This window comes from Cariama cristata, unplaced genomic scaffold, assembly GCF_000690535.1.
Source record: "Cariama cristata isolate BGI_N322 unplaced genomic scaffold, ASM69053v1 scaffold13491, whole genome shotgun sequence".
NCBI classification, from domain to species: domain Eukaryota; kingdom Metazoa; phylum Chordata; class Aves; order Cariamiformes; family Cariamidae; genus Cariama; species Cariama cristata.
The window spans coordinates 5,229-32,362 of NW_009597608.1; the positions used below are offsets into that span (position 1 = coordinate 5,229).

The 27,134-nt window shown below is 43.7% G+C and overlaps 1 protein-coding gene across 1 annotated transcript; it reads right to left on the reverse strand.

Moving 5' to 3' along the window:
• Nucleotides 1-3,393: 3,393 nt before the first annotated feature.
• On the reverse strand, nt 3,394-24,775 carry MATN1 (matrilin 1, cartilage matrix protein). Its single transcript, XM_009708962.1, has 8 exons — nt 24,688-24,775; nt 21,200-21,546; nt 13,304-13,526; nt 10,622-10,747; nt 9,919-10,332; nt 7,878-8,030; nt 5,253-5,333; nt 3,394-3,690 (listed from the first exon to the last, which is right to left on the reverse strand). Exons 1-8 carry the CDS (start codon nt 24,773-24,775, stop codon nt 3,641-3,643), a joined length of 1,482 nt encoding a protein of 493 aa, XP_009707264.1. The 3' UTR covers nt 3,394-3,640.
• Between the last annotated feature and the right edge of the window lie 2,359 nt (nt 24,776-27,134).

A 27,134-nucleotide genomic window follows, 5' to 3' on the forward strand; every position in this document is an offset into this window, starting at 1 on the left:
GGTTTTCTGTGGAGGTGAGCCCTTGCTTTACATGAATTTATCCCATTACCGGAAAAAGTCAGGCAGGTGGCTTAAACTGCAGAATGACAATAGTAATATTTTATCATGTAGACATTTCCATGAGTGTCATGACAGGAATTAAAATCAAATCCATCTTTTAGTTCCTGAGACTATTAAATTTTACTTTCAAGGCATTTAAAGAATAAATAGGCATCTAAGAAGATTAACTACAGGACTTCATTTCCATGATTAGCAAACTAGTTATAACTGAAAAGAAAAAAAGCAAAAGAATCCTCTAATCATCAGATGGAAGTGAATTGCCTCTGATCAGCTGTTAGACTGAAGAGACATAGAAAAAATGGAACAGGAGAAAGACAGAGTAAAGAATAAGAAGTCCAGAAATAAGTCAGGGAGCCTGGATGTTACATTAAAGCATGTATTCTGTGAGGACCAGATGAGTACTAGGCTGCATAAACATGACAGAAACAGCAAATTTACCGGCCAAAAAGTTCTGTTTTCTTTGAAACCCTGTGTCACAAGACAACAATTTCAACACAGCTAGAGTCTCATCTCGTTTCTGAGAGTAATAAACGAGGCTCCCAGCTACACCCAGGGCTTCATCCCCACCTCACCTATTGAGACCAGTCTGAGAAGCAATGAGGTTTCCAGCTCCGGAGCTGTGGTTTGCATGGATCTCTCTGCATTTCTCAAAGCCCAGTTGGATTTTTCTCTGGCCAGGAGTTGCTGTTATCTCTTTTCCTGGCTTTGTCATGGTAAAAAAACTCCTCTGACTCATCCCTGGGCATATGATGCTGGAAGGATTTTTGAGCCCAGTCCATTATCCAGTGAAGCCAGTAGGGGCCATGGCAAGAATTGTTAAATATTTCCATCATCTTTCATGTTTTCTGGGCTGTACTTGAACTCTGATTTCAAACAGAGACAGACGACAGTATCACAACTCATTAAGCAACAGTGAAAAGATGATACATAGGCTTGTTTGATCAACTGCTGGACCTCCAGGTCTTCTCATCCACAGCCATTATGGATCCATTATTCCTGACTCAAGGAGATGAACCATTACAGCCCTATATGTTCCTCCTTATTTTCACACCCACCTCCTGGATTGTTCTGGAACACCTTCTGTCTGCATGAATACAGGATCATAGAATGATTTGGGTTGGAAGGGACCTTTAAAGGTCATCTAGTCCAACCCCCCTGCAATGAGCAGGGACATCTTCAACCAGATCAGGTTGCTCAGCACCCCATCCGACCTGGCCTTGAATGTTTCCAGGGATGGGGCATCGACCACCTCTCTGGGCAACCTGTGCCAGTGCCTCACCACCCTCAGCGTAAAACATTTCTTCCTTATATCTAGGCTGATATAAGGAAGATATCTCCCTGATATCTAGGCCTCTTTTAGTTTAAAATGTTGACCCCTTGTCCTGTTGCTAAAGGCCCTACTAAAAGATTTGTCCCCATCTTTCTTATAAGCCCCCTTTAAGTACTGATTGGCTGTGACGCTGTGCTGATACGCAATGTTACCCAACAGCAAGGTGAGATTCTTCACTGTGTGAGGAGCTCAGCTGCTGATAGCTCTTGATAAAAAGAAAAGTTGAGACCCAGAGCATGCAGAAGCCTATTCTGCTTACTGCGGGGGTTTTTATTCCCCCGTTATAAATATATTATCTTTAAGATGGAAAGTGCTTCCACATAACCAGGAAAAAGATGCCTTGGATGGCAGTAGAGGTGACTCGGTTGTCCTGGGTGAGGTGTTTAAAAGTTAGTTTCATGAGTCTGAAGGAGTCATTATAATCTATAAAGAGAAAAAGGCTCAGGTGCTGCTTTGTTGCACTAAAATATGCACGTTAGATAATCCTGACAGGCAGGGCCTGTGGTATTTATTTCTACTGAGAAACAAATGTAGCATGAAAAGCTCAATCTTAGAGGTCTAGATTTTGTATGTGTAGAATTAGATGACAGAAACCTTATCCCTAGAAGTTCAGGAGTTTGTAGGGGTTACTCTGGAGTCTGGGGTGTACTAGATTTGACTGAGAGGATGAGGTTTTGTTATCAAGAACTGACTGTAGTCTTTGAGCTAATCCTTGGAAACATGTTGACTCATTCCTGCAAGCCCAAGAGTATAATAAATGATTTTTGTTGTAAAAGAAGCTTTTTGTTTTGAGAGAAGGGTGTCAGTTTCTCTATGGACTTGTTTCTTCTCTTGCATTGAAATAAAAGGTTGTGACATGAGATGGAGGCTTTCCTATCCCCTAACAAACAAGACTATAGAGAGATATTGTTGCCAGGCAACTACCTCAAAGCTTATGCAAAGAAATAAGTTAAATTAGCTTTTAAAATTTTCAGCAAACTTTTAATATTCACCCAAAACACATCTGCTATGATGACATTTCTGAACAGGCCAAGTTATTCTGAAAAGCTTTTCACATAGTCTCAAGTATAAATATTTTGATACAAAAAATAAAAATAAAACCCCCTCTAAACCCAACCCCTTGTGCTCACATTCAATGGTGTGCCATCCTGCCGTGAATAAACACGACTTCTTCCCTCCACGCCTAGCCAGACTACAGCTATAGGAGACAGGCAGCGTTGGATGCTTCCAGTCCACTTTGCTTTTTTGTCTTGCCAGTGCTGGGAATCCAGGAACAGACGAAGAGTCTGGAAGGTGTTGAGATGAACTTACTGGCTTTGAAGGTGCTTAGAGGTGTGGGGTAAGGAAGGAGCTAGTGAACCTTTGGTCGACACGGTAATGAAGGCACCGCTCCCATCGGCAGCAGCTCCAGCAGCAGTTCCTTGTGTTTTAGGCGCGAATGAGGTTTTGTAGCTTCAGTTGAGGACGTGGAGACCAGAAAGCTGAGGAGCAGGGGCACATCTCCTGGGGCTGGTGTTAACAGTACTGCCTTGCCTTGTACAGAGCCACGGCCGCTGGCTCATTGCAGGTTATCAGGACTCACCCAGATCAGGTCTAGCTCAGGTGCTAATTCACTGAGATGTTGTGAGACCATTTGCTGGCTAGGAAAGCTGAGCTTTTTTCCTTTCTATATTGTACAGCAGCTACGGATAAACGCAACTAGCAGCAGCATCTTATCCTATCTTGTCTGCAATGCACACTCAGAGATCATTACTATATTTCACCTACTTACTGACAAATGCATCATGCTTACCATAATAAGCTGATCAGCGGCTTTGACGTTTTACACTCAGCATCTGAGTTGATTTGAAATCACTTTGACTTTTAAATTAAATTATCTCATGCATAGAAACAAAAGATGCAGAAGAACACAGCAAGGGTTCACAGAACTTGTAATCAAGTACTTATTAACACATATATATATTAAGCTTTAAATCAAAACCAAATTGTTCCAGTTTTTTTAGTATGTCCACTCTATACGATGCAACAAACATTAGCATGATCTAGCTCTCAGTCACACACAGTGCTCTGCCCGTTATACAATGTCTGCTCTACTGTTATACTTCTTCCCTTTTAAACAAATGCATGTAGACTAGACTTTAAAAAAATACAAGCTGGCCATAGCACTGTGGCTGAGCTGCCCTCTGTTACAAGTGAAGGAGTTCTAGTTTTGTACATTAGGAAGGAGGGAAATAATAGTGTTTTGGGATCTTAGATGATCTTGTTCTCCAGGGCCTCGATCCTTTTTGCCACAGCTTCCAGTAAGCAAGAGTTAAGGGATAAAAATGGCAGTGCATGGTAGTGATTCGTTGCTCAAGTCCTCCCCTGGCTTGCAGAAGAGGTAAGGAGTGGAGCTGCCTTGTGGGGAGCGGGGAGCAGGGGAAGGTTGTCACCATCTACTCTGGCATTTCCAGAACTGTTCAGGTTGATGAACTTTTGTTGAGGGTAGAAAATGTTCATGCATGCAGACATACTCACATGCACCTATACATTTACCATGAAAGGAAGAGTAAAAAAATGTGAGAATAATTGGGATGTGTTTTGAGTGGTTGACAGAGAATTCCTGACCTTGAGCGGTGTGGGTTGAGCAAAGAGTGGAGCAGAGTGCTTCTCTTAGAGTTACATAGTGTGTCGCATTTTTCTGCTCTTTTCACTAATTGCTTTTCATGATGTGCCTGGGTGCAGCAACCCATTGGGGGAGAACTACTGATTTACTCTGACCTTTTGCATAAACTAAGTCATGGATTTCACTCAATTTGAGTTAAAGAGTAGAAAATATACCGTGCAACTGAAAGAGCAAAACACAGAAATGTGTGAGTAAATCAGAACATGGCTTTTAAAATTATATTCTCTCCTTATTCTCAGTAATGAAAATAGTCCCTAGCCCTGTGTGAGCCACCCCAAGGTTTCACTAATTCCTCTTCCCATGAGAATTATGAATCTTATTAACAACTTTTTTATTTTTCTTACTTCTCTTTCAACCACTTAGTCATGGTCTTTGTGCAATATGACAGGACCCAGCATGGCGGAGTCCAGTCCCACAAACTCAGTTCGGATGGGATCCAACTCACCTCACTGGAGATGTTTGCAGCGAGCAGTTACATGAAGGTTAGTCTCCCAGAACGGAGTTTTAGCCAGCTGGGAGAATTTGGACCTACCAACTGCCTATTGGACTTACGCATCTGAATTTATCCAGACCATCAACTATACAGTCAGAGGTGGTTTGCTGTAGAAGACCCTCTTAGTGCTGTTGAGGAATCTAAGCAGCCAGCTCAGATGTTTGCACTATAGACAGTTACCATCAGAAAAAGAATCCCATCCGTGGAGCTTTAGTGGCTCAGTGAATCAGCTACATATGCGCACCAGTGGTTTTGTCTGCTTACAGCCCAGTGTTAGCCACTGCTGCTCTCAGCCCTCACATTCATGTCTGCTTCACAGGACCTGCAGCTTGCAGAGGTACCAATGTCCACCCATGCGTGTCCCATGCATCCACACATGTCACATTAGCATCATTTAAGCATCTTTCTAAAAACTGACCTAGGTCTTGGTGCTTACAGCTCATTCCTGTCTTGCAATGGTTTGATATATTCTACTTTGGCTCTATTGGTTTTGGTCTACTTATTCTGTGTCAGACCAGTAGCTATTCACTCTGGTGCAGGGACTCTTCTTGTTATACACATTCATAACCCAAGTGTCTTGTTTCCCAGCTTCCTGAACACCTACCCAACCTCCTTCCCCCTTGAGTAGACTTTCCCCACTGGTCCCTCCAGAAAACACAACCCAACCCACTGAGTTCTGAGCAAAGACAGCTTTTGAAGGATATATTTCCGCTGCAATGAATTTATGAGGTCTTCTACTTTTGTCTGGAACTTCACAATAGATTTACATTCACATGGATCTTCCTCTGTGGATCAGAATATCAAGAAGATGAGTTAAAAGTGGCACAAAAAAAAGGGATTAAATCAAATTCACTGAGACAAGTGAAATAAAGCAATTCTTATTTTCTTTATCAGAAATGGGAAGGAAATAAAAATATCATTCATTCTAATTATCTCACTGATCACTTCTGGCTTTAACCTCAGATGACTAAAGAATCTCACATTTTCTTCTTATAGAGGCCAGGCTCTGTGCACAAAAAGTCTTTCCTGGATTTCCAGTTGCCTGAAGACCCACTGAGCTCTACTACTGTTGCTTAAAATCTGTCCCCAAAATTTGAATCTGACCAAATACAGTGCTCAAAACAACCTCTGTCTTCCCAATAACATCACCATGGTGGGCCACACTCTTATTTTGTGAAATAAAAATTGGAGGCACTGTTTACCATCTGAGAGTCAAGACTTGTTTGAACTTTGATTCAGAACGCATTTCTTGAGCAGGCGGCACAATGTGCATTAATCACTTTGCCAATCTATGTCAATAATTTACATATATTCTTCAAGAAAAATTAAACTGTTATAGGAACAAAAAAGGGTACTGAGATGACTGGGAAAAGAAAGATATTTACAAGACCACAGTGAGTCAGCTCAACTGCCTAGCAAATGGAAGGAGTAAATAGGAGAAGGACTTTTGAAGTGAAAGGACATCACTTGCACAAAACCACAACAGGATTAAATCAGTCATGAGTAAACTAAAGCTGGATATTAAGAGAAGATTTTCTAGCCATCTGTTGAAAAATACAAGCTGGCACTGGAAATCAAACAAATACAAATATTTCCTTTCCCTTTCTTTTTTTTTTTTTAACTCAAATGTTATGATATTTAGCAAAATAAATTTTTTTGCAAACAAATACTTTTTCCAAAATTTATTTCTACTTTTTTTTGAGTGCTGGAGCCTAAATGTATTTGCTTTCTTGAAAGATATTTAAATACAATATGTTGGGAGTGTTCATATAGCTCCCATTATTTTGTTCTTGGATCAACTCCTACTTTTTAAAGTAACCAAGGCGAAGAGAGTCTCTATCTTACAAGCCTGGCTACCAGGCTGTGCAGACACAGCACCCTGGAGGGTGTTGTCCCTCTCAGACTTCCCCAGGAGGAAAGGAAGGTCCCATCTTTAGGACTCTGGAGAAGAGGTCACTTGGCCAGCATGACCCAGGACAGCTGTAAGGATGCAAGAAACCAAATCTGATTTTCCTGAGGCAAGGCCCCTAACTTCCTGAGTACTTTTTCTTGCTAATATACAGTCAGGGAAAAAAACCAGACGTGTCACCTACTGCTAACCCACTAACATTTACATGGGTATTTCTTGGTTTTGACACAAACAACAACATTAGAAATTACAAAGAAAGGGAAAAAGATTCACATTTGGCAATGTGCATTATTTCATCCAGTTGATGCTCTAGAGCGTCTCTATGTGCTATGAGAGCAGTGGAGATCTCTGCGTTGCATGCAGCCATGGGGCACCCAAGAGCAGGCCTACACCCTCATGGGAAGTAGAGCTGAACTTGGCAGAGCTCACTTGGGATCTAAATGAGCCCTATCAGAGCTGTGTGTGACGTGTCTTGCTAGGAACTGGAAGGAAACATTTGCCTAGCAGAGTAAAGGAGCCTGACCCGGACTCAACAAGTGAGTGCCAGGTTCCTGGTGAGCCTGGCGTGTAGCTATCAGAAGTGCTGCGAGGTATTCAATGGCTTAAATGACACCTGAGTGTTTGGGATTCGCTATGATCTACCTGATCAAGCAGATGCATTGCAAAGGGCCAATATTTCATAGGAGGCATATGACTCCTTCAAAACAAAGATCTAACATAACTGTGGTAGTTAATTTTTTAATCATTTTTAGACTCAGGTTATTTACAGGTCAACATTCTTTAAATTTGATGTTATTCTTTACCTCCACTTGTCATGCCTGTCTCCCACTCAGTCCTCTCTCAGCCTTTGCTTCTCTAGGCTGTCCAAATGTGAGCAAGCTAGCATTCGTGTTTCCCAAATTTGGACACCTACAAGTCATGTAGAAGTTACTAGATGCCTATTTCATCTTGAAACATGTCACCCCTGTGGTGCCTGTTTGACTGTAGAAGCAGTCTTCAGCGAGCTTCAACTCAGATGTCCAATTTTGTGATGATCCTCAAACTAAGCCAAATGAATCAACCCTTAGCTTCGCTTTTAAGAGCATCTCTTCTTTCCTTATGTCACTTTTGCCTATGCTTAGGACATGGTACAGCCTGAATTCATAATTTCTGAAAAGGAAGGTAGAGAAGGGAAGAAAGGTGGAGAAAAAGGGAGGGAGAAGACCATTTGTGAGAGGGGAAGATGGTTGAGGTGTAGGGGTGGCTGTGGTTCAGTTAACCACCCACAATGCTGATGTCTCATGATCCTTCCATGTACTCTGCCAACTGAGAACAGAGAACTTTTTGTAACATCCATCTGAAAGGACATTTTTTGTCCTTCCGCTTTCAGCCTGCAAGTGCTGTGACTAAATCCCCCCTCTTCTCAATCCCCGACTCTCACCGATGCAAATTTTCATTTGTAGCTTCTTCCCGATCTTGCTGATGGTCCTGAAGTCAGCCGTGTAGAAGTAGTGCTCGGCTACTGGTTCTGAAGCAATTTCCCTCAGTTCATCCTCGACTGCGTTGCCGACTCCCACAGCAAACATCCTAAACCCTGTGAGCAATGGGAGCCTGTCAGTCGGACAACCACAGAGCATCTTGCTGCTATGGTACAAACCCCCTGTCAGTCTGTACATCCTTGATCACCTTCTGGACCCCCTGTCTCCACATAGCTCTGCAGATGGTAACTGGGAAATTAACTCCCTTACCCTCTACTATTATAGACTTCTTTCATCAACCTTCTTTCCACGTCAACCAGAGTTCCAACATATTTTTGCAGACAAGGTCTTGCTAGAATTATCTAGACAATGTTCATTATCAGTACAAGAACAAAGTTTTGGAGATACAAGAAAGGACAGGTGATCATAATATGCAGGATCATGCATCCAACTAATATGGAAGCGATAATACAGCAAAATGAGACAATGGAAGTTTTCAAAATAGCCTGCAGCCACCATTAATCAGCCTATGTAGGGGCAGAATCCCCTGTGCAATGGAGACCTGTGGTTCAGCAAAATTGTAGCTGAATCTCTTTCTAAGATTACAACTCATATAGCCTGTCAAGAGCAGCCCATACTGTGAGTTAAGAAAGTGTACAGGTACTATGACCTCACTGCCAAGAGACTGATTGGCCACCTCTGGCTTAAACCCATTGACTTGAACAGTGATACTGGTTAACCCCTGCTTCAAAATACTTGTCCATGTCTAGACACTGATAATGCTTTCCCCTCCTCCCCTTTTTGCCTTATGTTTCTGCCTCTGGATGTATCCAATATTTGTTTTTTTCAAAGTTCAACTCAATGAACATGTTTGGAAACTAGTTATAAGCATCTTGCTATTTATCCCACTGAAATAACTTAGGAACAGATGTTGGAGATTTCTGTGTAGGGACAAGAGAGGAGGAAGAAACAATGCATGAAGTGTTATCATCACAGAGGAATAAATTCTATAGATACAGTTTATAAGGATCCTTTGTTCTATAAGAGCTGAACATCCACATAACACGTCAACTTACTTTGTAAACATCAGCTTTTCATAAGCTCGTACCTGACCTTTATTATTATGTGCTAGCCCTTAGTCCCATCTAGTGGTCGAGATCAAACTTAAAAGGAAGTGAAGGATTTAGCAATTCATGAGCATATTCACATGGGCTGCATCTGTTTAATACAGAGACGTCAGGAGATAGCAAAAAACAGGTCAGCAAAGGGGCAGATCTCAAGATATTTATACTTTACTGTGTTTAGACATGTAAATCTATCAATATGTAGCCACTATGCACTTTTAATATTCCAGTAGAAGCTGAAGAAAGTTTCTTATTAGTGTGTCTGGATGTGTCTGGGATTTGGACAGGGAGTCCATGGTTACTCCCTTAATCTGTGTTTCAACTTTGTTTATTGTTTTATCTCTTCCTTTTCTTTTCCAGGCCTTAAGGCTGACACAGCCAAGCCACACTTGGCCCTACAACTCCCGTTATTCTCCAGTGAGCTCTCTGATGGTCATCTTTGCCTCACCATGAGTGCCACTGATGCTGACCTGACTTTCGTTACCAACATCAGACAAATCCTCAGCTTCTCCCTACTGTTTCCTTCACATTTGTGTGAAGCATGCTGGACTCGTGTGCACCCCATACCAAATGTGTGAAACTCCATCCTGCCCAGCAGAGAGACCTCCAGCAGACTTAGATCAAAGACACAGAGGGTCTGTGGGAACAAAAACCAGCTGCTGGCAAACCAAGATTCGTCTGAACCCCAGCCAGAGTTGCTCCAAGTCCTTTATGAGTGTGCAAGGATAGTCAGGCAAAATCTTGACAAAGTCACTCTGCAGTAACCTGGTTCTGTCCTCAGTAAGAGACATCTCCAGGGAAGGACTCATACCTAGCTTGATACTAGATGCAGTGCCTGGTCCAAGGGAGAAACACACCACTGAAAATTCAGGAGACTTACCTAAGTCTTTGGCTTTCTTAGCAGCATCAGTGATGTAATCTTGTGACCGTCCATCAGTGAAGACTATGCCCACCTTGGGGACCCCAGGCCTAGCTCCATTGATGATAGAAAAGGAACTGTCAATGAGGTACTTCAGAGCCTGGCCTGTCATTGTTCCTTTCTCCATGTAGGACATTTTCTTGACTGCTGCTTTGATGTCTTTCTTGTTCTTGAACTGCCCCAGTGGAAACTCCTGTCTGACAGAGCTGGAGTACTGAACCAGGCCAACCTGGGCCTGTTTGTCTGACACCTCCAGCGAGTCCACAATTTGGTTGATGAATTTCTTCACCAGCTCAAAGTTCTCAGGCCGCACACTCTTGGAGCCATCAATCAGGAACACGAGATCCAGAGCAGATCCTGACCCACTACTGCAATCTGAAGCAAAATATGAAAAGAGGGCAAAAGAAGACAGCAACAAAGACTCCAGTTAATTACATAGGAAAATATAACCCTAGTGTCATTTTATTGCTAATGAAATAGGTTTAATTAATCAAAACTCAACAACAGTTTACACTAATGTTTTCAAAATAATTCTTGGTTATAAGTGCATGCTTTCCTTTTCTGACTTTTCTGAACAGAAGACATCTCCCCTGTCTCAATTCTATCCCCACCACATCACTGCAGATCACAGCTCAGCTCAGTGCGAATGAAAATCATTACGTACCGCTGCAGGTCTTCCCATCACTGTTCAGTGTGAAACCCTCTTTGCAAGCACACTTGTATGCTCCCGGGGTGCTGATACAGACCTGCTCACAGTCGTGGTCTCCAGTGGCACACAGGTCTGACACCACTGTAAGTGAAGGTACAGATTAAAATCAGAGACCATGCCAAGGCTTCTCAACCCAGACCCTACTCAGCCCATGCACAAAGCATGATATTTCTGTGATGTTCTATGATGTTTGTCCTGTACACTCAGTGATAACTAAATCTGCTCTGCAGCAAGACAAAGCAGCAGAGACCGTTACTCTTGGAGAGTGACTGAGATACAAGAGGCAAGGAGAAATTTTCACAAGTCTCCTGATGTCAAAGCACAGCCAGGACTAGAAATAGTCTCCACACTGAGGGCAAAACCCATCTGTCTGTTGAGCATATCAGAATATACTTCACTCTCCAAAGCTACTGGATGAGATTTGGTTTCCAACCTACCATCTGGGCTGGCCAAGACCCATTTTTTCCAGCTATGTAATGCAATTATGATTAGGGAGTTCAGCCCCATGTACAGTTGTCTTTCCTGGATGGGATTCATGTGCAAACATACTTGGAATTCACTTCAGAGCTACCCTCGCACATGCAGCTTTCAGATTTGCTCTCGACAAACATTTCTGCCTGCTGATCTTAACCTGGATCTGACTCCCGAGATGCTGAGCAAACAGAAGCTGAATTGCAGAAGCCTGAGCCAGCAGCGGTCCGTGACTGACAACACTGTCACAGCTACAGCAATGATGATGGAAAACAAACTCAAAAGTCAACAGATCTGGTTGAAGCAAATTCATTTACAAACACCAGGGGAATCTACGCAGAAAACTGAGCATTGGGTTCTATCAAACCAATGGGAAGTGGCACAAAGTCTTTCAAAGTTAAGGGGCTTCTGTTTGTTATTTCAGGTCATTTGTGTTCTGCTCTGCATGTGGTTTGTACTTCTTCTGGCCTTCCCAATTCACGCATCTGCCTATTGTGCCAGCACTGGTAGATCTTTCCAGCATATACGTAGCTCGTATCGTTAGGAATATTGCTAACCATGCAGCTGGCTATAACATTGGGCTCTCAGGTTGAGTTCGCTGAAGCCTACAGAGAACTTATTAGTCTACGTAGTGGCTGGATCACCAACGGTCTCCATTTCTCCCGTGTGTTTGTTGAGCATTGTGGGAAAACAGCTTGGGTAGTGCTGCACTGTTCTTTCTGCTGTCAGTACCCACTAACCGTGCTTCAGGATAGCAGGTGGTGTTTGGGTACATCTCCAAGGACGGTTTTGTGCAGCTGCTTGCATAGCACGATAACAGCCCACTTGGCAGTTAATATGGTGCTGTTCGCTGTTAGCTGTAATAATCCTTAGCACAGCCCTTCCCTTGGATGCATCTCCGAGGGTTTCTACCATGGGGAGACTTTGTCATCTGCATGTTACGAATTTGAAAAGCAAGGCACAGAAAGGATTTCTTTTCTCTTTATCTTTTTGAATGATACCAATGCCAGAACTTCAAACCACATTGTCAGGCCTCCATGTCTCTGGTTGACTCCTGACTCCAGGGCAGCCAACACAAACTCCCACAAATATTCATGACCTGGATTCTACCCTCTCAAATTTTGTCTCTATCCCCCCTTTAGTATGAAGTATTTGTTCCCATCTTTCATGAGCTTCTGGTGCAGTGACACCTGATTATAATACATGACTCACTTTATATTCAAAATTTTTCTCCTTCTTACAGAGGAGGAAATTTTCCTTGACAAAAAGCTGCTCACCCCCATCATTTTCAGCCTGAAAGTTGAATCATGAAATTTTACACCTCTTGAAGAAATTGGTCTCGGAGAGTTTTACAGGTCCATCTGTGTGTATGTGTTTGCAATGCCTTGCCATAGGCTCCGTGGTGTATCGCACCTTTTAAAAAGTGTTGGCACACGTCTGTGCTTCGACGGGCTGGGCGTGCGAAACCCCCAGGCCTCTCTTGCTGACACATAAAATGGATATTTATAGACCACTTCCTACAGTCTTGCGGGTACGTTTGAAAGTAATAAAGCTTTCTCACTCCGTTCACTGGTTCATGTAGGAGTGAATATGTGTTTGTAGGATAGTCAGGCTCTTTTTATATGCTGTGCAGAAAGGCATTAGATACTGCACCAGCCAGGAGAGTTTCTTGCCTCACAAGACTTGCAAAAACGATGGCATAGTCAGGCAGTTCAGCCTCTAGCAGGGAAGTGGAACCATCCCTGTCTTAACTGGGAGTTCAGAAGACAATACTGGTGGGGGAAGTTACCAGCCAGATTCTCAGAACTGCCCAGATTAGCTTAAACATAAGGACAATGATTTTAACTCTATAAAGATCATGTTTTCCAGGTTCTTTTTCCCCTCACGGAGTACGTGGGTCATGTTTACGAACTTCTGTGCCAATGAATTCTGGAGATTTCTTTAACTAAAACCTGAAATTTCCTAAACAAAACCTGAAATTCTTGAAAGGCAACTTCAGAGAGTATGTGTCTTCCATACTGCTTCGTGCTCCTGCAGACCCAAGTCCTTGGAACAAGGAAGCAGATGGATGAGGGATGACCACACATACGATTTCCATGTGAAAAGCTTGCTGGCAGCCACTTGCAGCCCTTGGCTAGGAACCCAGAGGTTGTAGCAAGAACTTACCGCAGAAAGCTTCTTGAAATTTGTGGGTCAGTTTCTCTATAACACTGTAGCTCTCCACGTAGTCCACGTGGTCATCCAGGGGCTCGCTAGCAATTTGCCGCAGCGTGTGCATGTCCACCCGGCCGACCCCGATGGCAAAGATCTCGATGCCAGCTGCTCTGGCCCTTGCTGACACATCCTGCACTCCATCCTGGGGACGTCCATCGGTCACAACGATTGCCACCTACGCAGAGCAGGGCAGAGGCAAGGTGTATGTTTGAATGGGCATTAAGATCACTGTTGCTTGTGAAACAGGCTGGGTTAGTAAAGAAGGTTTCATATTTCTAAAATTAAAGAAAAAGGAAACGCCACCCCCACCTCCCCCTCTTGCCCTTCTTCCTGAGATCACACAAGCCATTCTTTTATGTGGGGTTTGTTCCTTTCTGAGACGGAAAGGTTAAACTGCCAGGGACCTGACTGATTTAATTAAGGGACAACTGGTGCATCTCACCCCTAAGGAAACCAGAGTAAAGGTTACATTCTTCATATGCAAACTAATGCTCAAGCCAAACTCTAACTATCTTCATGAACTCCCAGCTGACAGTAAGGACAACTCTAACTCAGTATGGGACTTTAAAGAATCTCAGGAAATGTCATGGAAACATCATGAGATGAAGACACCTCCCCATTTTATAGATGGAGAAACTGAAGGAGAGAGAGAGGAAGAGATTTGCTGTGTGTCACTGCCTGCCATGATTTCTGATTCCCTGTAGAGGTGAAATCCTACTCCACTAACATCATCATTAAAATGACAGATGGTTTAGGTGCAAACTGGATTTCACCTTGGATTAGGTGGAGCCCTGAACCAGTGGAAAGCCCTCAAGAGTCCTGCTCCTGTTGCTATTTTGTCCATTTTCCTTTTTATGTTTCTTCTGATAATTGACATCATTGTCACAAAACCTTAATCTTTGTTCTTTGCCAGTTCATCTGCTCCTGCCACTTTTCCTTACAACTGTTTTGTTGTGACACCACTGTCATCTCCAAAGCAACTGATTGGGGTGTAATGCAGTATGGAGAAATGTAATCAGCAGGAACAGGTGAGCTGCTAAGCAGAAAAAGCTCCACATCGCAGGCAGATACCCTCAGTAATATAGAAAGTGAAGAAACATCAAACAAAAAAGACAGGGAAAAAATCTATCATCTGGCATCAACAATGTGTTTGAATGAGCCATCATCTGGTCACCTCGTCATCAAGGCAGTATTTGGAATTCTCCTCTATGGTCTCCATCGTTCTGAAGATAAAATCAGACGCACCAGCTGCTCAGTTAGGACAGTGTGATGGCTGTTTTACATCCTCGGATGGAAAAAAATCATCTCGGCTAAGGTCAGGAGCGGGGTTGCCTGCCCCACATGTCCAAGGGGTTCTGGCAGATGAAGTGACTCCTTACCCCTCTGCCCACCTTTCATCTGAGGAATGGCCAAATGCTGCAGTCACCGGCCCCAGGGTAATACTGCAATATTAAAGTAATCTGCTGCCCCGTTCAGAGCTTTCCTTCTGTGCAAAATATGGGTGAACGGGCGAAAATGTAGAGCTTTTCAATTTGGTGCTGCTCTGTAAGTTCAGGTGTTTATCTGCACTTTCTAAGGGCTACAAAATTAAAAATTCCTAGCAGCATCACAATTCTGTAACTGGCTGCTTCCAAGGGAGAAAAAAATAAATACCTTCAAGTATTTCTCTTCTGCTTGTGGTCAAAATAAGGAAAAGTGTCACCAGTGGCAGACGTCAGTGTGTGTTGTAAAGGGGAATGAACGTGCCAATCAAAGATGGACCAAAAGGAGCACTTGGGTTGTTTCTGGACCAGCAGCCGAGCGGAGGAGCAGAGTCAGCCATGCAGTCGTGGTTTCTGCCAGGAGAGAGAGCCCTCCACTCAGCTGCTCTGCAACCAGCTACACAGCTCTGCTTTCTGCGTACACCCAGCAGCTCTGAGATGGGGGCTGCCAATTAGAGCTTATCAAAAGCCAACCTGTCAGGAAACAAGATGTGTTATCAAGTAGCTTCTGCGAGCAACACCGCCTTATGAACAGGTTTCTGTCAGCAGCCACGTATCTTTCTTGCGGTGTTTGTCACAGGACGGAGGTGTTGCGTGTCCTCCTGGCATTTCTCTGTCTAAATAAAGTGATTCTCCAAGTTTAATCAGTTCCTTTCGTTCTTCATGTCGAGGTGACATCTTCACATAGGCCTGAGCCCCAGAGACGATCCAGGAGGTGTCTGGTAGCAGCATCCACATCTGGATCTGATGGGAATGATCATCGTAATGCATCTGTGTGAAAAATCTGCTATAGAGCACTCAAAATTCATGTTGCTTTCTGACCTGCTGTTGGAGAAAACAAAGCTTTTGTGTACAAAGAGTCTGGATCCGGCATCGGGAGTTAATCAGTGAACCCATGGCTAAAATGAATGTAACAGTGAGTCAGACCGAGCGCCAACCAGCCAGGGAGTCCATCTGTGACCATGACCAGGACCAGGTGCTTACAGAAAGAGTGTAAGAAATAGAACAAGTAAAAAGTGATCTTGCTATCGTACGTAGTTATCTTAATAATCAGGAAATCCTGTGGTTTTTTTTCCTAGGATGCCTCCTCTAGACACTTGCCCTCACTGCTAGCCTAAGACAGTGAGTTCCAGTGTGAAAAAAACCAATGACCTTTTTTTTCCTAAACCTACCTCCAAATTATTTGCAGCCACAGGATCTCTGTGATTCTCTGTGTTGTGACCTTGTCTCTTTTAAAAAGCTGAGAGTCCTGGTATGTGCCTTGTTTGGTAAAGAGCAAGAGACAGATTGGAGGAAAGGAGCAACCGCTGCATCCTAGAGAGGCTGACACGGGTCTGGAGCGAAGGGCTTATGCTGGACTCAGCAGGTAGCCGTGTGCGAAGAATTAAGAGAGGTTGAATGCTTTTGCTGTCTCAAATAGCTGAACAGGATCTTCAGTTTTACCCTAAGGAAACTCAGAAACTTTTGCTTTTCAAGGTCAAAACTTTTACTCATTTTAATCACCGCCGTTCATTTTCCTGTGAATTCCTAACTTTCTGGATCCTTCTTGTGTTACATCTGTCATACAGAAATCCCCCATGTTCTCATGACACAATTTATTCTTGGTTAACTAAGACACCAGAGTATTCACGAGATCCCTAGGTATTCATATTTCAGGGTTGCCATGTGTAGGCAATCCAGCAGCTGATGAGGTAGCGATGTCTCATTATGCAGTGTATAACGTGAATGTTCTAGCAGCAGTGAAAGGAGAATTGGGCAGAAAGTTGAATAAGCCCTTGATTTTCTCAGCAATTTGACAATCTATTTGTTGTTCTTCCTAAAGAAAGATAAAAGTAATTGGGCACCCCTGTAGTTTTTGATAAAGGTATAAGCAGACTTTACTCTGAGTTCCTACAGAAACAAATAGTGCTTTTCCCTCTCCTGGGGTGACATTTGCCGCACAGAGCACAGCAAGACCAAATGATCTTGTGATGTTTTGACCAGTGTCTCACATGGTTGACAATCATAGCGCAATCATAGCACAATCACAAGGTCTTGCTGGATTTCTGCTGTGTGAAGGAGTAAGGACTGTGTCCAATGTTTCTGGAAACTTCAGCTCCCTAAATTACTGCATGACCTGTTCATCCCCCCAGGCAGATGATGGGTCCACGCTGAGCAGTGTGAGGGTCACAGAAGGGAAAAGTTTGCTGGACTTCAAGGCACTGTGGAAAAAGCAAAAAATAACCAGGGAACCGAGGAATGTAAGTGGTTGTGGAGTCTTCCACCTTGGACATATTCAAAAGCCATCTGGACATGGTCGTGAGCAACCAGCACTGGGTGGCCTCTCTTGAGCACGGGGGCTGGTCAATATGACCCCAGAGGTCCCTTCCAACCTCAACCTTTCTGTGATTCTGTCTCTTTGATCAGCTCCAAAATAGAAGGAAAGAGAGAAACGCATGTAGTGGTTTTATTTTCTTCTTTTTTTAATGCCTAAGATAAATCATTAAAAAGACTACTGCTATTCTTCTGCTTTTTCAGATGTCCAGGGCATGAGGTTTCAGGGAGACAAAGCAACTTCAGAGTTTTTTGTACCACTGCCCACACAAACATTGATGCTTCAGCCACGCTACTGCAGTAAACCACTAAATAAATTTCTTTTTTTTTTTTTAAGTGTTCAGATATTTAAACTAAAGGCTTGTTTGGTGTATTAGCAGGACATAGCAGCTCTTATGCATATTGAGATGATAGGAAACCACAAGGATTCCAAGAGGACGTTGCGTGAGTTGTCTGACAGCCCAGCTGCGGAGTAGACAAGAGCAGGAAAATAGTGCACGAGGAAAGGGGTTACTTAAATGGTGTGGAAGAGATTAGTTAGATAAAGATCCAGGCATTTTCACAAACAGCTCACTGGAAATATCTCTTCAATCTACAGTTATAGTCAATGTTGTGTGTAGGGTGTCAGGCTGTATTAAGAAAAAAAGTAGAGACTAATACTGAAAGTATTATAAAAGTATTGTATAAATCAGGACTGTGTCCCAGTCCTGACCTAAACATGGTCACCTTGTCTTAAAATAGACATTGGGGAATTAGATAAAAAAAGGAGAATATAAAGAAATATGGTGAGATTTCTGAGGGGCATGAATGGATTGCATAGTGGTCCTAGAGGAAAGTGTATCTAAAAAGATCCCATTATTTGTTCCATTTGAAAGTTAAGCGATAAGAAAACCAGTGAAGTCCATGGGAGCTGCCTTCATGCAACAAGACTGGAAGTCAGACCCCTCCTTTAGGATCCTTCATTCATAACCCAGCTCCCATTCTAGGTGCAAGGACTGGCCACAGGTTTCCTATTTCTTAACTTCCCCCATCCTAGGTGAGGATGTCTGCCCAGCTCAGGGATTTGAGGACGCTGTGGGTGTTGCTGGAGCTGTGTCAGGGTTGTTGTCAGTGTGGGATCACTGACATGACAATGTGCAGCCACACAATGACGCCTTGCTTTTGGAAAAAAGAAACCTTTGTGCACTGACTGGCACCCTTCGAGCACCCTTATCCATCTATAAAGGTGCTCAGCAGCTTTAAATGGAAGTCTGATGACATGAGACGTGGAAATGAACGCTATAATCATTCCCCTAGTCAGAGCTGACCGTCTCCAAGGAAAGGAGCAGCATCCACCTCTTTCTTGATTGCTACTGCCTGTCCTCTTACGTAGTGGGCAGCTGCTGCGGACACTGTGGGAGTCAGGACAAGCACATCTGAACCTCTCTCCTGCTTGGACCTTCTGGCACTTCTGGATATTAGAACAATAATTAATGGAGTGAGATGAGAAATAAGCTTTTTGCAAGGGAGTATTGGAAATAGGGAGAAGTAAATGTCTCTTGTGCCTATCAATACTCAAGAACTGAAATGTTTTTGTGGTCTGGCATTCAAACTGTTGGGTCTTCTTTATGTTTTCTTTCTTATTAAACAGTTTTTGCATTTCAATCAGAGTAAAAATTTCTAAAAAGCAGAAACACATAGTATCATCCAGATAATATTTTTTTTGTGTGTTTCAGTTCAGCTGTCTGGTTTTGTGCTAAACAGTATCCAACCAAAACAAATATTTCCTAATACTTTTTTCTTCTCGACCAAAAGGCACTGTTTGTGTGTGGCCATGGATGGTCCTCCTTAGGAGAGACCTGCGGTTCCCACTCTGCTCACGTTTTTCCACCAAAGGGTGCTCTGGCCAGGCGGAGATGGCAGGAGGGCTCTGCTGGAGACCTATCGCCTTCCCACCAGCTCCCCTGGAGCGGTTTCGCTGCAGGAAACATCTCTTTCCCATGAAAAAACCAAAATAGCTCTTCAGTGAAGTCAACCATGGGGAAACTGGGCAGCCATGAGCCTTCGGAGAAATGAGAGCTCAAGATTTTAATTTCCAAAGCCTTTCTGAGAGTGGTGGGAGTGGGCAGCACGGATTGCTGCTGCCTCTTCTGTGACCCTACAGCAGACTTACTGCTGCTGGGAAAGCGGGGAAAAGCAAAACACACCTTGGCAGCAACAGGCAGTTGCTTGAGCCTCCAGAAAATAGCAGATTTGAGCTAAAGGCTGAATCCGCACTTAATCTCTTTGAAGTAGTTTAGTCAAATGAATGAGAACAATTAGTTTTGCACCTAAAGGGTTTTAAAGCTCTTTACTGAAAATAATGATAACAGTATATTAATAATGCCTTGCAATTTTGCAATGATTACTTTCAGTGAACCTCAAAGAGTTTGACGAAGAAAACCAATGTTACTCCTTTTGAATAAAAACCATTGCAATCAGGTCTCAGAGTTGCCCTGCGAGAGCTGGGTGGTTGGATTTTGCACCAGGTGGCTTCTAAGCTTGAGTAATGATGTGATCATGATGGCTCAACAGATGAGCTTCTCTTTCTGGAGCTGATTGCCAGTGAGACTTAGTGAAAGTTTCTTGGAGTGTATTTTTTTCCTGTTATTACTCTTGGTTTTCTTCCTATTGTGTCAAACCAGATTTAGGCTAAAATTCAAAGAATTGTCCTCACCATGAACCCGGCAGTAGAAGACCATATGAGGGTGGATTCATTCATATTTGCCAGTTGCTTATAGTTCAACATGGTTAGGGGGCACACAAGACATTTATTTAGATCATCCTGGTAGGCGACAGCCTCATTTTTAGGGGTATCTTGGGAATTCCAGACTAGCAGAACCTTCAGGTTGCTGATTTTTGGAGTTGGCAGATATTTACCAATGCCTATTTTTCACTTTTCAGTATTATTTTTGACTTGCCATCCCTGGGCAACTTTTCCATGTTCGACTCAGCCTTCCCTAGAGCATTACTAGCAGTGAGAGAAATGAAAAGTGACTGATGCTCCAAAAATGTTGTAATCAGGACAAAAATCCCAGGCTTCCTCACTCCAACAGTTGGGCTTGTGTCCAGCTGGTGGAAAGCTCTAGCTGCTTGCTAATGTCTTTGCTTATTTTTCTGGTCCGGACTCATAGCAGAGAGCCAGTGGAGCTGGCATGGGACACAAGGGCCTAGGAAGCATGTTCATGATGTTGAGCTAAAGCACATATTGTCAAGAATATACATTCTCTGCATGCTCAGAGGAGCGTTTTCCTGGTGATGGTCACTGTGCTGAGGTTTGTTTTCATCCACGGTCAAATCCAAAGGGGTGAACAAGGTATCTGGGCAATGTTTTTTAAAGGCTGAGCTTCCCAGACAGGGAATATGGGTCAGGAGCAGTGATGCCCATTGCAACCACGTGTAGAGTTAAGCTGACTTTATACCTCAACCTTAAATGCTAAATGGTCAGTAAAGTGTGTGTACCTGAAAAGAAAACCCAGAATGGAAAACATAGCCATCAGCCAGCCTCTGAAAAGCTGGAAGAGCAGTGGAGGACACTGGAACAGCACCTTGCTTTATATCTGCAGCTGAAAGGGACCATTTCGAAGGAAACTTTCAGAAGGTTGCCTCACTTTTTGTTATGGTGGATTCTGAAGGGTCTTTATTACAATATTTTGGGGAAGATGAGCGTTGTTAATCCTAGTATCTTCATGCCTAGCAAACCTGACTGAGATCATCATCTCACGGTGGTCTGTTGTTGCATGCATACTGGAAGCAGCGAGCCGTGTCCCAAAGGTCAGACAATACAGGCTGGGTTAAATCTACCCTGACAACTTCTGGCCAACTCTGTCCAAAACAAAGTTGAACTTTGCTTGCAAGAAGAGTTGGGAGGTTTCCATCTCCCAGAGTTTTACCACCTTTGACAATTAATCCCCACTTGTCCCAGTACAATCAAAGCACAGAGAAAATCACCTTTCCTCCTTTTCTGATTTTTCCAACCGCTCCATGATGAGTCACAAGAAAGAAGGAGCTTCCAAGAAACAGATAATTTTCTTACCTTATTAAAATTGGGAGACCTCACCCTGGCCCCTTCTGAGTCACTAAAAGCCCGGCTGATGGCAAACTGGATAGCCAGGCCAGTCATAGTCCCAGTGGAGAGCGGCTCTATCCTTTGGACCGCTTGCAGGAGCCCGGCTTTGGTTTGGTAGGTCTTGAGGGAGAACTCGTTCTTGACGGCACTGGCATAATTGATCACGCCCACCCGGGTGGAGTTGGGGCCCACGTCCAGCCCCTCGATCACCCGGGACATGAAGACTTTGACTTTCTCAAACTCGTGTGGGCGCACACTTCGAGAGCTGTCAATGATGAACACCAGGTCGGTGGGTTTGGTTCTACACAGGGTGCCTGGAAAGGATAAGGAGGGAGGACAAAAATAAAAGAAAAAGAAGAGAAAAGTATCCTAGGAAGGAAAGAATGGTCTTCTTAGAGCAACAGCTGAGGGGAGAGGACCTGCAAATTTCAATCCTTACTGTCTCAGAGAGTCCCAGTGAGACCACTTTAACCTAATATTTCTAAATGTTCTTTTACCTTTCGTAGGAAAGCATCTGCAAGAAAAGCACAGTTACCAGTTGAGAACATGTACTTCTGAGGGAGTGAGCTGATGAGATACCAGTGCTGCACTTGTGGGAGCAGGTTACCACTTGTCACTCCAGGCTATTGCTAATGTCTACATGAAACTTAATTCACTTACGGCAGCACGGAGTGGGGAATAAAGCTGTGAACAAGCCTGTGCGAGAACTTCTGCACCAAAGTCTTGAAAGGAGTTATTGCATTTTGGAAGTGAGTAAGCAATCCACATGGATATTAATTAATGAGATTATGTCTTCGTCATGCATGACCAGAAGCAGGCGTGAAACTCAGCAGTTCAGATTCAGTTGTGAATCAAGATACTCAGATTAACCAACATAACATGAGCCAGTCTCATGTTTTTCAGCTAGTGGCACTAATAATGAAATACTGTAGCACAGCAAAGACCAGCGCTGGTTTATGTCTGTGAGCTGGGGAGGGAGAATACAATAGAGAGATGTAGAACCAAGTGATTGATAGTTAATCTCTACAAACCCATAAGAAGACATGAATATCCACTGTAGAAAGTAAATGGTATAAACAGGAAGCATTAGCAATGCAAAAAGCTGAGTGAATTCTTTTTTTAATTTCTCATTTTTGTGCTGTTTTCCATCTTAATTTTCAACTGTGACAAAACATAAAAAGGACTGATATTTTTTATGATTTTCTAAATGAATTGTCTCATTTTCCCCACCAGATCTATAGCATTCTGTTCTTTTAATTTTTTTTCTACCATTTAGCCTGTCTCTGTAGGGGCATCAAGTGCTCTGTTAATATTTGATTTCCGCAGAGAGGGACGATATAGGTTGTATCATAAAGGAGATTTCTGCAGACAGATTTTTAAATGTGAGCTTTTGGGCCAACAAATCTGTTCCAAATTATGACATAAATATTATAGCTAGTCCTCAGTGTGAAATCTAATGGAGCTTTCAGTCTTTCAGACAGATGAAAATAAATACCCTGTGATATATCCATAAAGAATATAATCAGGTTAGTTTCCTGAGAGACACTAATGCTGAATCTGCCTCTGGCTCCCAGAAAGGTCTCTATAAAAGATGCTGTATGTCGAAGGGAAGCAGGCGGTGGTTACTTTGTCAGATGCTCTAGTTTCCACTAAAAAGCAATGTAACCTTTTCCCACATGGGTGTCTTTCACTTTGCCACCATAATTCATTGCAGAGGAAGGTGAAACTCAGTTGGCAGTCCATCTACAGTATTGCAAATCCCTTTACCAGGGGTTGGTTATGCCCATTTTACAGGTGAGAAATGAAGGTACAGAGAAAGGCTCACAGACGTACAATCAGTTCCTCCAGAAATAAAGCGCAGATTCCCCTTTGCCACTGTGGCTAATAATTCACCTCTGGTTTTAGTGACAAACAAAGGAAGAAAAATGTTTGTTTTGGTTTGGTTTTTTTCCCTAGGAACAGTTGGATCCAATAGGAGTTTTGAAGGGCTGGGTTGTTTTTTTTTTTTTCATGGAAGCTTTGTGATTTTGCCCTAAATAACATTTTTAACCTCTTTTTAAGAGAGTGAAGTATATTTCAGGGAAATGACGAGAAAAGAAGAGATATCAGACAGGAGCTTTGGAATTTCATCCTGTCTGGTCCCAGCCACAGTGCACACGTCAGGGTCTGGAGGAGAGGCCTTGGTCATCCCCAGGAGGTGACAGGCATGCTTGTTCTGACTGACATCTTGACTCAGCATAGTTTATTTTAAAGTTGAATTAAACCAGAAATAAATCCTCCTCTATTTTTAAAAATGTCCACACTTGAAGTCGTTCAGGAATAGCTGAACTTCATGTGCTGATTTAGCAGAAAATATCTCTTAGGGCATGTTTGCCCTATTCATTAAAAGAATAGGAAACCTACCTAGTAACTCAGAATTAAAAAATATTTATTTTAGAAATAGCAGTCGCTCGCAGTAGGGCTGAGTTGAATGACTGCTCTGTTTAGTTCCCTGACTTCAGTAGCCCATAGTGGTTCTGCAGGAAAGATAACTCTCCCTTTCCAAATTGCTAAGGAGAAACTGGTCAGTATCTCAGAAAACTCCCCTTCATAACCAACAGCTAACGCTGCAGTCACGGTTATGTCTGTTTTACAATTGCCAGTCTACCCAGGTGTATGTACTATGCATCGTCATAAGCTCAGTCAAACATTTTTAAAACCCAGCAGTGACTTTTGCCTTGGCCACCTCTCCGGCGGTGAGTTCCCCAGGTTGGCCGGAGCCCCCAGCAGCATCCCACCCCTGGCAGAGGAGGGGTCCTTCCTCCCTACCAGACCCTCCAGCCCTTCCCTTTGTGGTCAGTACTTGCTGACACTGATTGCAGACGAGGAGTTAGAGACCGTGTGACCTAAAGAGCAGGCAGCTCATCTCCCATCTGGCTGCTCTATACCCCACATGGAAAGACAAACAGAGCAGCGTTTTGCTCAAGAAGGGATGAGGTAAAACTTAGGAAAGGCCCATCCTCTGCAACCTGACCCAGACCTTCCTGCTCGGTGAGGTTAACCAGAGCTTGGGGTGTCTGGCCAACTCCTCCTCGAGCTCCTGGCAAAACCAGCCCTGTGCAGAGCTGCGGAGAGGAGAAGCAGTTTTGGAAAGCAGAGGAGAGCCCTTCTCGTGCCTGGGCCTCCTCCAGCCAAAAGCGGGGAACCCCGTGGCTGCTGCTACGCTGGGGGTTAGGGCTGACCTGATGCCACCTTTGCCGTGCCTCTGTACAGACCTCCCACCATTTCTCTAAAGCAATGTAACGACCAGAAGCAAACACATCTCCAGGCTTTGCTGCCTTGGGAAAATATTTGAGAAAGCTCCTTTGCTTTCTTGGCTGATGTTGGATATTTCTCCTTCCCAGTCCCAAAGCAGACTGGTGGCAAGGAGGTAGAGGACCGTAACCATGCATCCCGCTGCTGAGCTCCCCGCTTACCTCTTGGTTGTGGGGGTGCCCCGTAAACTCCATAGCTCTGGAGGAGAAGCAGCAAAGAGAGCAGCAAGGCAGAGAAAATCCTGTCCATGGCCGCAGAGGAGCCGGAGGCTGGATGCAGAGTGGCAAGCAGGAGCCTTGGCCCAGAGGTATTAACCTGCCCTTCCTCGGGGAGGCATGGGGCCAGCCCCTGACACGTGTGAAATGCTGGGGGGGGCACCGAGGGGAGAGGGACACGCAAGGAGGACTAGGAGAAAATATTGTATGAAGGTGGGGAGGGGGAGGACGTTCAGCTCTGCCGGCCCCCATCCCCTCCACAATGGCTTCATTGCTGGGTGAAGAAGATGGGAAGCTATAAAGAGACCTGCAACGGCGTGGTATGTGGGGAATCTGGGACCGTAACAGTGGGACCAGTGAAACCAGCCCTGGGGAACTGGGGTTAACCTGTCAATCACCAGCTCCCGTCTGCAAATCCTGAGCTTTGCCACAGTAAGCAAATGGTCTGGGATGTGTCAGGCTTGTGTCCTTCCTCCGGCAAAGCCCAATGAGGGGTTGATGGTGGTGGGGAGAGGGGGTTGGGAATAGCGTCACACAAATCATCTCTCAGTCCTCACGTTTGCCAAGTGCAGGGCTGGAAACCGGCCCATGGGATCGGGGGGCTTTGCTTCCTTGGCTTAATTTGTGGCCGAATGCTCAGTTGCAGGAGGAGGGAAGAGGAAGAGGAGAGCAAGGCTTGGGGAGGCGAAAGCGTAGGATGCAGAACAAATTTCTTCCTGCAGGAAACAGTTACCGCTCTATGAGGCTGTGCCCCTGGTGCAGGAGAGCAGGGAGGGAAAGAAAGAAGTCAGTAGCCTAAACTAGATAAATAGAGAAGAAACTCAGGATAGACAAACAGATTAGAAATTTGGTTTATTTTTTACAGCGTAACATTCAGGTCTGCACACACGAGGGAGTTACAGCTCTTGCCACAAAAAGCCAATACTCTAAATCAACAAATAAGACTGATGCTGCTGCAAGTGAGCAGAAATCCAATGTTTTCTTTATGGAAAAGCAGCAGGGAGATTTGGTACCAGAGTAAGATGAATTTAATGATGGGTTCATCACAAAGCGATGCATCTATTTTCCTTTTTTTAACTACCGTGTTACGCTATTGTCAGTTGATTAAAGCCTTTCTCCTCTGATGGATTAGTCTTTGCTCACCTTTCCAGCCGCACACCCTTGGAGCACTCATCCATTTAATCTGCATTGTATTAGTGCAGTGCCACAGCAAACTACCTCTAATTCAAAACCCAGTTTCTCTTCTCTTATCCAGAGTCACTCTTTACTCCAAAAGTGCTTCAACAGAGACCGAGAGCTCCTGTGGAGAAAGGCTTTTTGATAAGGAAAAAAAGGACCTGTCCTTAGTGATGTTGCCAGGCTATTCTTAACTCTTTCAACATTAAAAGTGTTAATTAAAATATTAAAAGATGGCTATGTTCTCATGTAAAATCAGCATGGATTTGTCCCACTGCTATCTTCCCAGGTACACACCATCAATCACAGTTTTTCCACCACCTCTGGAGCTAGCTGGCAATTTTTAGCCAGAGGGTAAATGCTCCAGATGAGCTTGGTTTTACTCCTGTTTCACCTCTTTCTGTCATTGAGGCCCTTTTCCAAGCTTCGTGGCATCTTATTTTATTTCCTTGTTATTTCAGAGCCCCTGGGATTGAAAGGGCTACCACATAGGATGTGAAAATTGCAGATTGTGATCATGGAGTAGTACAGAAAACACATGCAGACCTTCACGTATACGTGTGCGTGCGCGAAGAGCCCGGTATAAAAACTTCATGTATACGTGCTTATGCCTGTGAAAGGATGCATAAATGTATACAAGTGACCATGCATCCCTATAAACACAATTGCATATGTGTGTTTATGTATATACGTACGTATGTGTGCACACACATGCAGACACATCACTCTCCTCCATGCATGCTTTTCATGGATGTGTTTATGTATGCATGGATTTAGATGAGTGCTAATATGTATAAATACCACTCACCGATATCCTTGTGTCCTTACATGCACACAGGTACGTTTGCTCCCCAAATATACAGAACAGCTACGCCCATACATTTATGACTATTAGGGAACAAAATGAAATAAAAGCACAAAATCTGGGAGATTTTACCTCCAGCCCTGTCTACGATGGGGTTTCTCCTGTTGCTCTGCCGTGTGTACAAGGATCTCTTGGAGCAGACAGTACTTGCTTACCATGAATAGGGATCATTCAGAGCCCTCCGTAAATGAAGTCTCTATGGCTGTTCTTGCTGAGGAAAATACAAAGTTTCTCTGTGTCATTTTGCTGTTAATTAGCAAAGAAAGATAAATACATTTCAGGTGAATATTTTCACTAGTGGAGGTTGTGGCACACAAGCAACATTAAAGCTTTGAAAATAAGGCGAGCGGCA